A 12,206-nucleotide genomic window follows, 5' to 3' on the forward strand; every position below is an offset into this window, starting at 1 on the left:
TTGCGAGAGCAAAAAATAGATTCGTTGAGCATCAAACATATCTCTCATTTTATTAAAGACAAGGAATTACAGACTGGAGGCAGAACTTTGAAGAGATTTGAACCTCAGGGTATCCAAAGGTTCTCAGAAAGGACTTGTTTGAACTGGCTTTATGCTCTGGCTTCTAGACTTTCAATTTTCTCCCTTTGAAAACCTTTGATTAGCAAGTGGAGGCTGATGTAGCTTTAGAAATCGATCCCTCACAGTAGTCTAGAATGTGGTCCTCTAAACCTTTCGTTTCAGTTTCAGCTCTGGTAGGGAAAATTCATTAAATACAGAAATGGTTTTTAACCCCAGTAAGCCACATGCTAAAAGGGTGCTTCCCATTTTGTTGGTGGAGTTGCAATGTGAAAGGCTCAGTGGTTTTTGATCTCAGCACCACCACCAGGCCAAAGATCTATAGGTCTATCCAGGTTGTGCTTATTTTCCACGTTTGTAGGAGATAATTCCAATTTACATAGCAAGATACTGATAACTCATTTGCTAACAGCTGCCCCTTTAGTCGCGACTCAAGGCTGGAAAGACCCTTCTATGTACTCTATTACAAACCGGTTATAAAAAGCTTTACTTATAGCCACAACAGAGAAATTGACCCACCAACTCCAGGTTCTCAGAGGGGAAGTGGACTCATTGGACTTCGCAGCTGTCTGGTGGTTTTTTAGCTTGTTTAACAACACAGTCACACAAATGAGAAATTCCATCTGGTGCTGTTTTTGATTAGATGAGTTTTTGATTCGCTGTTTACATCTTATCTTGGAATACTGTCACACTGCTTCTTTTGTACACGTTTTTTTTTAAAATACCGTATTTTTTGCTCTATAAGACTCACTTTTTCCCTCCTAAAAAGTAAGGGGAAATGTGTGTGTGTCTTATGGAGCGAATGCAGGCTGCGCAGCTATCCCAGAAGCCAGAACAGGAAGAGGGATCGCTGCTTTCGCTGTGCAGCAATCCCTCTTGCTGTTCTGGCTTCTGAGATTCAGAATATTTTTTTTCTTGTTTTCCTCCTCCAAAAACTAGGTGCGTCTTATTGTCTGGTGCGTCTTATAGAGAGAAAAATATGGGGGTTTTTTGTCTCTTTACGTTTTGTTGAATTCTTGAAATACTCTCTTAGTCTTGCTTATTACATATTTAATAAAATAATAAAAGAAAGTTTAAAAAAGAAAAGAAAAAGCTCTAGCAAATTATTGTGAAGCATACATTATATTACCTTGTAACGGTGGTTTTTGTGAATGCTGTTCTGGAAGCAATCCATGCAGAGTACACAAGTTGGATCAATTGCACAGTCTCTGCAACGAAAGTAAGAAACCACTGTATAACCACCCACTCCAAAACACCACAAATCGCCCATATTCCAGCAATGCTGGTAGCAAAGTTTTAGACATTCTATTCATTTTCAAAGTATGAACATTACAAATTCAATATTAAAATTAATATTTGGCTTCAATATTAGTTGCAACTATATAACATAGAACTGAAGTTTGTTCAGAAGTAAAGGCAGAAGCTTTCACTCTCTTGTTCATGAAGAAGAGGAAATGTGCAACCCCAAGACTCACCAAGACTTGTCTCCATGCACCAGAACTACAGTTCAGTTCTCTATCAAAACTGAGTCACCATGTTATAATAGCGGTCAACAGTTATTATAAAAATATTTATTATTGAAAAAGATATTTAGACCCTTCATCCTCACAGATACCAGGTGGTATAAAAACTATTTAGAAGCAGTTAAAACAACATAGCAGACTAACCAACATGAACTACATAAACTGCAACTTAAAATGCATAAAGGTTTGACCTAGTGCCTAAAAATCCTGAAGTCAGTGCTAGCCATGCCTCTATAGGGAGAGTACTTCAAACTCAGGGCAGCACAGAGCAGGCTCTCTCCCTTTTTGCTATAAAATGTACTTCCCCTAGCAAGTGTGCACAGAGAAAAGCCTTAACTGAAGATCTTAAGACTCCAGTAGGTTGATATAAAGAGAGGCACTCCTTCAGGTATTTGAACCTTCGGTCTTAAAGTTAAATACCAGTATCCTGAATAGGGCTTAGAAGCAAGTAGGTAATCAATGTAGTTTTTGCAAAATAAATATAATGTGATTCAGCCTAGTTACACTAGTTAAAAGTCTGGCAGCCACATTCTGTGCTAACTTACGTTTCCAGGTTGTCTTCCAGGGCAGCCCCACCTACAAATGTATTACAACAGCAACAGACAGCTGCAGCTCTACACCTCACACAGAAGCAATATTGGGAGCTGGGGGACTAGATGTAAGTAACAGGGGTTTTCTCAACTCCCCATGTCCCAGGCCCAGCTGCTGTGCCCATGTCTTTTAAATGGAAGTTTATCTGCTTTTACCATTGTTTTCCCTTTTATTTTAAGTTGCAAGACTCCCCTCTTCCCCTATCCCTGTTATCGCTTGCCCTTATATGACTATTACCTTATACTAGTATCCTCAGAAAGTGCAAACGTATTAGAAATACGTGATGCACCAAATCTATTTTGCAATCTGCATGTTGCTGTGTCACATAACAGAAGGAAATATCGCAGAGCAAGAGTGTAATTATTCACCTGCATGAATATGTTGTCTCTCCACCTTTGAACACCTTTCCACAGAGCTGAGGAGTGCCACTCTGCCGTAGCTTCTCTAGACAGATATCTGGATCTTCACCGAACAGATACCACTCCAGTGGGTACAATATGGTCATCTGAGCTATTTCTTCCTCCTTCTCTGGCAAGGGATCCATTTCATCAAAATAAATGTCCGGAACAACTTTTGCCAGATGCTGAAGAAAGGCAGTGTGAAAGTCAAGCTTCTCGTCCCACCACTGCAAGAAACACAAAAGTATACTTAGACATGGTGAGGGGGCCTGGATAAGCGAAGCACATGAACAGGCATTCTTTCATGTACAGTATCATGATCTCAAGCTAAGCTGTACAGTGGTACCTCGCGTTAAGAACTTAATTCGTTCTGGAGGTCTGTTCTTAACCTGAAACTATTCTTAACCTGAGGTACCACTTTAGCTAATGGGGCCTCCCATTGCTGCCGCGCCGCCACCATGCGATTTCTGTTCTCATCCTGAAGCAAAGCTCCTAACCCGAGGCACTACTTCCAGGTTAGCGGAGTCTGTAACCTGAAGCATCTGTAACCCGAGGTACCACTGTACAGGACTTTAAAGAGAAGAATAACTGCTTTGAATTGTACTCGGAAAGAGGCCGGTAACCAATGAAGATGCTTAAGAACTGGCGATATATGTTTCCATCTTTCAGTCCTGGACAAAAGCTCTGAAGCTGCCATTTCCAAAAGCCTTCAGGAGCTACAGGCATAAGTTAGCTGTCCTCAGCTCCTCCTTTTCTTCCCCCACCCTCAGATCTTTATAGCTATGAAGCATCAGGAGAAGCTACAAGAGGGATGACTCACATGATACAATACTCTAGAAGCATTTCTCCCATTACAATCAACTTCATCAGCATAACCACACTTTCCTAATAGCGGGCTATAACTGTTCATAACAGGATTACAACTGGCAGGCAATATAACAAGTGGGAAAATGCTCCACTTGTAAATCATAGAATTGCAGAGTTGGAAGAGACCATGAGGGTCATCTAGTCCAACCCCCTGTTTCCCAACAAAACCCACAACCCTGAGATTAGGAGTCTCATGCTCTACCATTGCAGAAATGTTAACTTAAGCCAGGTTTGTGGCTACAACAAGTCATAAAATTAGATGCCAGCATGTATACATGATTTACAAACATACTCCCATATGCCATTCAACCAACATTTCCCCCAAAGGCACCAAGGAATAGTTTCTGATTATGATGATGAAAATAACGATGATGATGCATTTCTCACCTACACTTCACCATAAGGTGCCAGAGCTGGTTACAACACAGTCAAAAGAATACGGCTGATCCCAATATATCAGTTGTTAAAAGATGAGAATAACAGATAAAGTAATGGTTTATACATCACCATAGCAAGGATGGTAAAGAGTGCCAGACTGGGTCAGGGGAGTCAAGGGTTCAATTCCCCACTCAGCCACTCTGAGTACCAAGTGCTGAAGGCAAACAATACGGATATAATATTTTGTTCATGCTTGGTTGTTAAGTACAGTGGTGCCCCGCAAGACGAATGCCTCGCAAGACGAAAAACCCGCAAGACGAAAGGGTTTTTCGGTTTTTGCGACGCTTCGCTAGACGATTTTCCCTATGGGCTTGCATCGCAAGACGAAAGCCCATAGGGAAATCTCGGGGACCTTTTTTTAAATGCTGGCGGTGGGGAGCAAAGCCTTCCCCCCCCCCTCCGGACTTCAGAAGAGGTCCAGGAAGGCCGGCGGGGGCGAAAGGCTTTGCTCCCCACCGCCAGCATTTTAAAAGCGGTCCGGGATAGCAGGGAAGCGCTTCCCGCTATCCCGGACGGCTTTTGAAGACAGGCAGGGGGGGCAAAGACTTTTGCCCCCCCTGCCTGCCTAACCGGGGGCTTTTAAATCGCCCCGGGACTGTCCGGGGCGATTTAAAAGCCCCCGGACGGCTTTTGAAGCCTCCCCCCGCCGCCCGGCTTCGGGGCATCGTCCCGATGCCGGGCGGTGGGGCAGGAACGCCTCCCCCAGCCGCCCGGCTTCGGGGCATCGTCCCGATGCCGGGCGGTGGGGCAGGAACGCCTCCCCCCTGCCGCCCGGCATCGGGGCATCGTCCCGATGCCGGGCGGTGGGGCAGGAACGCCTCCCCCAGCCGCCCGGCTTCGGGGCATCGTCCCGATGCCGGGAAGTGGGGCAGGAACGCCTCCCCCAGCCGCCCGGCTTCGGGGCATCTCCCGATGCCGGGCGGTGGGGCAGGAACGCCTCCCCCCGCTGCCCGGCACGCCTCCCCCAGCTGCCCGGCATCGGAACGATGTCCCGAAGCCGGGCGGCCGGGCGGGAAAGCCTCCCCCCGCCGCCCGGCTTCCGGGCATCGTCCCGATGCCGGGCGGTGGGGCAGGAACGCCTCCCCCAGCCGCCCGGCATCGGAACGATGTCCCGAAGCCGGGCGGCCGGGCGGGAAAGCCTCCCCCCGCCGCCCGGCTTCGGGGCATCGTCCCGATGCCGGGCGGTGGGGCAGGAACGCCTCCCCCCGCCGCCCGGCTTCGGGGCATCGTCCCGATGCCGGGCGGTGGGGCAGGAACGCCTCCCCCAGCCGCCCGGCTTCGGGGCATCGTCCCGATGCCGGGCGGTGGGGCAGGAACGCCTCCCCCCACCGCCCGGCATCGGAACGATGTCCCGAAGCCGGGCGGCCGGGCGAGAAAGCCTCCCCCTGCCGCCCGGCATCGGAACGATGTCCCGAAGCCGAGCGGCGGGGCGAGAAAGCCTTTGTCCCCCCTGCCTGCCTTCCCAGGGGCTTTTAAATCGCCCCGGACAGCGGAGAAGTCCTCCGCTGTCCCGGGCGATTTTAAAATGCCGCCCGCCAGAAGAGGTCGGGGGAAGGCGTTTTCCATAGGAACGCATTAATTGATTTTCAATGCATTCCTATGGAAAACCGTGCATCGCAAGACGAAAAACTCGCAAGACGAAGAGACTTGCGGAACGAATTAATTTCGTCTTGCGAGGCACCACTGTATATCTGAGAGTAGGCTAGAGTAAATAAACTCCTGATGTGATCCAGGAGAACACTTACGTTCTCATAACCTGCTACCAAGGGAGAGGTGCTATATGTTTCCTGTTCCACGGAACTTCCATCAAGCCCAGAGATCACATGTGGAAATCCCGTGTGTTTGTATTTGTTTTTATATATTTTATACAACTTTTCTTTCATAAAGAAGTTAACATAATTGGAAAGCTATAACATCTGAAGTACTATGTTACAGCAGTAAAACAATAATAATTACATCATTTAAGACAGCCAACAAATTACAATTTTAAGTACTGCTTGCTGATAATTTTTTATCCTGTACATATGGTAGTCCTATTCCCATTTTACCCACCTTGTAAGGTTGGGTTGAGAGGGAGACTGACCATCCCAAAGTTACCCAGTTGGCTTTGTGGCTGAGCAAAGATTTAAACCTGGCTCTTCCCAGTCTAAGTCCACTGCACCATTCTACCTTACATCTCATAATGATTCCAGGCTAACATACTGAACACTTGGGAGCAAGCCCTCCACATCAGATTTCAAAAAAAAAAGGCTCATCGTTGGACAAACACATTCTGTTAAATAGTCTGCCCTTGGTTTTTTAGGGTTTAAAATAGTCTTGAAAATTAGTCAACAAAAGTTGCTAGGCCACCTGCAGGCATATTAGTCATGTGTGGAACATCAAAGGCCAAAATGAAAAGGCAGCACCTTTTCCTAATAGCTAAATAATAGCCTATAATCAATCCTAGCTCATAAAGCCATCTCTGATTAACACCCTGCCATCTTCACTGAATTATCTGGCACACTGCACAGTACAATCAGTACTTGAAAAAGGGAAGGGGACACAATTCTAAAATCAGCAAGAAAATAAATTACACGAGTTTCACCTTGTAATATTTTTCATTTTAAAAGCTCACTGAAAAGCTCACTAGCAAAGAGAGGGCAAAGTCCTCTCCTCTTCATTTAGATACATGTTCTCTGCTTCTTACAAAAGCTTCTGATATTGAATTATGTGGAAATGCAAAGTAGAAACATTGAAAAAGTTTAATTTCAATGTAGTTTCTCTGAATCCCTTCAATTTTACTCAAGATTTGCATCAGTAAATACAATAAGTATCTTGCTTATTAACTTCTGTATTTTAAAAATAACTATACTCTTATAATATGCCTTCAGCAGAATCAATATTAACATGCTAAATCCCATGAGGAAATGAAAAACAAAGTCAATGAACGGGCTATCACTTTATTTAAATATTGTGCAAGTCTACACGATCCTACAGGGACGCAGGTGGCGCTGTGGGTTAAAGCCTCAGCGCCTAGGACTTGCCGATTGAAAGGTCGGCGGTTCGAATCCCTGCGGCGGGGTGCGCTCCCGCTGCTCAGTCCCAGCGCCTGCCAACCTAGCAGTTCGAAAGCACTCTCAGGTGCAAGTAGATAAATAGGGACCGCTTACCAGCGGGAAGGTAAACGGCGTTTCCGTGTGTGGCTCTGGCTCGCCAGAGCAGCGATGTCACGCTGGCCACGTGACCCGGAAGTGTCTCCGGACAGCGCTGGCCCCTGGCCTCTTGAGTGAGATGGCCGCACAACCCCAGAGTCTGTCAAGACTGGCCCGAACGGGCAGGGGTACCTTTACCTTTACCTTTACACGATCCTTTTTAAATCCCATGAGGAAATGCAAAACAAAATCAATGAATGGGCTAGCACTTTATTTAAATATTGTGCAAGTCTACACGATCCTTCTTAATCTGTTATACCATATTGTAAACTATGTGCCCTTGTCATTGTACTACACATCCTACTACATATTTGCAGATGCACTGAAAATCCTCCTTACCAAATAGGATGCTACAGACAATAAAGTTTGAACTGATCTCTTACCACTGCTTCACCCCTTCACCCATACTAGCCTTTCTTTGAAAAACTAAAGCAATTTATTTCAATATCCTATCAATACAGGCAACATTTTATTAAGATACGGTATTTCATTTTAATTTCATATTTAACTTATTATTTCCAACACTAGATTCCTAATATTGTGCACATCAAAAATAAAGCTGCTATAAATTGCAGAATCTGATGTCATCTTCAGACCCATGTTTCAAGATTATTAGTAAGGCTGCAATCCTAAACCTACTTACCTGGGAGTAAATCCCATTTAATTAAGTAGACACGGTTAAGATGCTCTGTAAGGGTCATTAGTGGTTCCAACATCTCTCTTGCCACTGCGTATTACAGAATTGTTCTTCACATGGGATTAATTAGTTAATTAAAGTTAGAGGAGGTTGGCCATCTTTTAGGACAAAGGTCCTCTCACCTGAAAACTATACTTAATTGGCATTGGACCCCACCCAAACTTTTTCAAATCACCAATAATCAATCCCCAAAATGTTGAAAGGTGTGTGATGCTTTGGGATTCCAGATCTGTATGTTGTAGGACTGCGCCCCGGCACAATAATTTTGGCAAAATGTCTTTTCTGAAATTTCTATTATAATTTATCATAAACTGATATCAGAGGGCAATATCTACTCTGAGATTACTTCTTGGGCTTTGGTTTCCTATCCGATAGCTGCTGTCAGAATGGAAAAGCTGTCAGGTGGAAAATATGAGGAAGTCTTACTTTACATTCCTGGTTTACTCATGTGTAGAAAACAGCACTTTCTGAATGTTTGCCTCAGTGTGGCAGAGTGATAAATGGACAAATGTGATAAATGGACAGTGTAAGAAGGATAAGTTCTTCCGTACGTGGTCATTGTTTACAGATTACATTAACAAGGCAGTACTGCTACTACAACTGCCTGTGGAACGTGTATTGTTATGGAGAAGCTTAATTTAACCTTAAAATATCATCATATGTACCTTAATTTTACCAGCTGAAACTGACATATTGGCAAACTGTACTCCAAGTTTTGTTTTATTTCTGTTTACTGTTCCACTATGGAAAACCAATAAAACGGTTGTTGTTTTTTTAAGTCCTCTCACAAAGTAGCTTCCATAAAAACCAAAACCACAATACACATAGGCAAAAAGATAAAACCCAACAACAATAAATTAACTGTAGGAGTATAAATAGCAATACCAGAGAAGCATAAAACTATCAAAACCAGCTAAAATACTTAATACCACTTTAGCATCAAATTCATACCAATAATACTACAAAGGTTTCTGGATTTTAGAGGCAGCACCCCCCCCCCAAGTGAATTACAGTATTGACCATCACTACCACATGATAAGCCAGGACTGTGTCCATTCTCTCTAGATATAGTTGCACATATGCCTAAACTGGCAATCTGAACTCCTAGCCACTGTCACCATCACTGCAACATGTGGTTCCATCTACAATACCAAGTCCAGAAAAACCCTCTCTAGACAAGCTTATCTGGAAACTTCTTTGTGGTTTTTTCAGACCAGATGAAGACCTTTTAATTCACCCAGGTTTTAAAACTGTTTTAAATCTGGACTGTAAACTGCTTTATGCTGTCTCTAAATGGAACAATAATTATACACTGTTGGGTTTTAATTATTATTGTATATTCTGTTTTTGATACTTTGTTGTAAGCCCCCTAGGGAATGTTTATTTATGGGCAGCTGTTGTGAATTATAATTACTTAGAATTATTTTAATAATAAGTAAGTCCCTAGTTGTGAATTTTGTCTTCAGGGATAGTTCAGAGCTGGTTGCATACCCCCATCTGGATCAATCCATTTCCTTATCCAGAGCAGCCTACATCTTGTCTGAATTAAGCTTCAGCTTGTTCTTCTCATGCACCCTAAAACTTTCTTCAAATACCAGTTCAAAAAGTCCATAGCCTCATCAGGATAGGGGGAAGCGTGGATTAGACATGCATGCCTTCTGTGTACTTGATGACACTGCAACCCAACCAGTATTCTTTTCGCAATCTCATGCCTTGAGCATGGTTTGAACTATGGAAAGGTGGCATACAAACAAAATTTTGTATGTATGTAAATAATACAGGGTACAAGAGAAAACTTTGAGGTACCTTCTGAGCCATAGGTATAGAAGTCTACAGCATCATCTGCCAGGATGAGTCCTCCAGAAGGAGCAGAGCTACTCTAACTCAGAGCTGCCTGAGCTCAACGCAACAAGAGAACCAATCAACTTGCACTTCCCATATCCATTCTCCAGCATAAGACATCTGCCAAGGCAACCAAGGCCATTTCTATTCTAAACACAGGCCTCAACCCAGACTGGAATAGATTCAAATAATTAATATCACCCCAGACCACTTTGAGTGCCTTTCTACTGATGTTTTCCTTTCCCATATCTGATACATATGATAGTTGATAAAGTTACAGTGCTCTTCAAAAACACATACATCCATGTCCAATCATCTCCCGCTCACATGCACTTTAAAGAAATAAACAGAATATATGTGTGTGTGCCCTTCTTATTTGACATGGTAAGTTGGACAACACATGTCCCTGGCTGCCTGCAACCCATCTCCCTTTATGCCAATAAATTAGGGTATGATACTGCCACCTTTCCTGTTGACAAAGATGAAAACATTTTAACATAGTATTCACTAAGTTTAGTTGCTCTGTAAGTTCAGACAGCTCAAAAGAGAAAGAAATGGCTGGAACTGGAATGCAGTTTGATTTGTTTAAATAGAAACTGAAACCAATTTTGAATATGAAAAGTCAATGCTAAACAAGTAGTATATGCACTAACTCAAATAATAATGATCCATTTTAGGTACCGTCTGCTCATTTCTCTATTCCTTATCACTTCTGGCTTCCAGTCCTATCATTTCACTTCTCTTTCTGCACATTTAGGTCTGCCTATCATTCTGCACATTTGGTTATTATCAGTCCACTTTCTTTTTCTATTTCTGGCTTTTACACATTAACTCCTTTCCATGAAGAAATCATTTAATGAAAAATCCTGCCAAATTTGTTTCACACTATTTCCAAGAATGTCTTGCCTAGGAACACGACATATAAATTCTGGCTACGCTGTTCCTTTTACTCAGAACAGCATATGCACTTCCTGAAAACCCACTATTTCCTTGAACTGTTGTTTCATACTGTTAAGCTGCAAGTCCTTGGGTTGTCTATGTATTTTGCCTGTTTACGTGTCAATAGCATCAGTATCAACATGTATTAAACTGATGCACTTTTAGAATGACAGTAGACAGAATAAAACCAAAATTAACTATATATAAAAAAGAACAGTCTGAGCATTGCATTTGTTTATTACACCTTGAAAGTGTTTATGAGATTAAATTAATATATTTAGAAAGGGTTAGGTGCTTTACTAAAACATTAACTAGAGAACTGGTGGAGGGGGGGAATGGCATTGCTGGTCACCCCACAGGAGCCATTTGTAAATAAATACACACTATCATAAACATTTAAAAGAACTATGTCATATCAGACCCTGTGAGTTTGATGTGGCTTAATCTTTTCTTCGTGTTATTGTGGCCTAAAAAGAAAAAAAACCAAAACAATCCACTAAGCCCAACCAGAATTAGGAGGAAGAAGGTAAGATCTTTGGACTCAGCCCTCTTCCTTTCCTCTCTCCCAACTTTACAATAACAAAATCTTCTGCCTGATCACAACCACTGCCCTAGATTAAAATCCTCATTTTAACTGGTAGTGCCCTGCCTTTTCGCGGCTCAAGAGAAGATCTTCTCAAGACCGGGAGAGAGGAGGGGACGCTCACATTTAAGACAACAGCTGCGGCTCATAGCAAGTCGCCTGTTTTAGACACCATAAGGAGCGCGAAGCAAAGGTCCTAATTCTTGCCGGTCATTTAAACGGGAGCATGCATGCTGTGTGGCACGCCGTGCAGGTGCCCACTCCCAACACCTGACAGAGGGGCAGAGATTAACCGTTTGCAGAGCAGCGGGCAATTGGGAGCCAGACCCCGAGCACTTCTGGCGAAGAGCCCCTTCCAGACATTCAAGGAAGCAGCCGGCAGCCCCGTGACTGCGGGCGACGTGGGGCGTTATTACCCGCGAGGAACAGACTCCCCCCTTCCTACGGCACAAGCCGGCGGGGAGGCTCCGAGCGCCCAGCCCACAGGGCTGCCAAGCCCACGCGGCGGCGGCATCTCACCCTGGCCAACTCCGAGGGTTTCGCCGCGGGGGCAGCGCCTCCCGCTCCAGCCATCCCTCCGGCTCCGTCGCCTGCGTCCGCCATCTTAGGAGACCTGCCAATGTCCAAGCCGAGCCCCGCCGCGGCCCCACCGGAAACCAGCGGAGGGGGGGAGGAGCGGCGGAGGGGGGGGGATTCGCCCAAAAAACTTGACCCGACGCCCAGCGCTGGAAACCGAGGCGAATTTGGTCCTGGGCGACGCTGAGCATGCGCGGGAGATCGCACACGCATGCGCGGGAGAACGCTCCTCCACTGCCGGGAGAGGAGGGCGCCGGTGCAGCCACGGCTTGTTAAGCGGGCGGGAGATGCAGAGCGCGAGGAAGTGGCGCTTTTTAGCTCTGTCTTTCATTAGGGGAAGCTTTTCTACGACCTGCATAAGCTTCCCTCCGGCACGCACATATTTGGAGGCAAAGGAGACAACTTGAATAAAATATGGGGGGGCACATAAAGCCCCTTGTCCAT

At 44.6% G+C, this 12,206-nt stretch overlaps 1 protein-coding gene across 2 annotated transcripts in view; it reads right to left on the reverse strand.

The window, feature by feature from the left end:
- The window catches only part of UBR1 (ubiquitin protein ligase E3 component n-recognin 1), a 62,712-nt gene extending 50,759 nt beyond the window's left edge, over nt 1-11,953 (reverse strand). Inside the window, exons 1-3 of one of the 2 annotated variants that reach the window (XM_081889518.1) lie at nt 11,706-11,953; nt 2,600-2,856; nt 1,247-1,325 (exon numbers count right to left, since the gene is read on the reverse strand). In XM_081889518.1, coding sequence (XP_081745644.1) covers nt 1,247-1,325; nt 2,600-2,856; nt 11,706-11,789 — 420 coding nt within the window. In that variant the 5' untranslated portion in view covers nt 11,790-11,953. The remainder of the gene's footprint in view (nt 1-1,246; nt 1,326-2,599; nt 2,857-11,705) is intronic. The other variant, XM_081889517.1, reaches the window with a different exon arrangement.
- Between the last annotated feature and the right edge of the window lie 253 nt (nt 11,954-12,206).

The sequence above is a fragment of the Podarcis melisellensis genome (assembly GCF_964234715.1).
Source record: "Podarcis melisellensis genome assembly, chromosome: 1".
NCBI lineage: Eukaryota > Metazoa > Chordata > Lepidosauria > Squamata > Lacertidae > Podarcis > Podarcis melisellensis.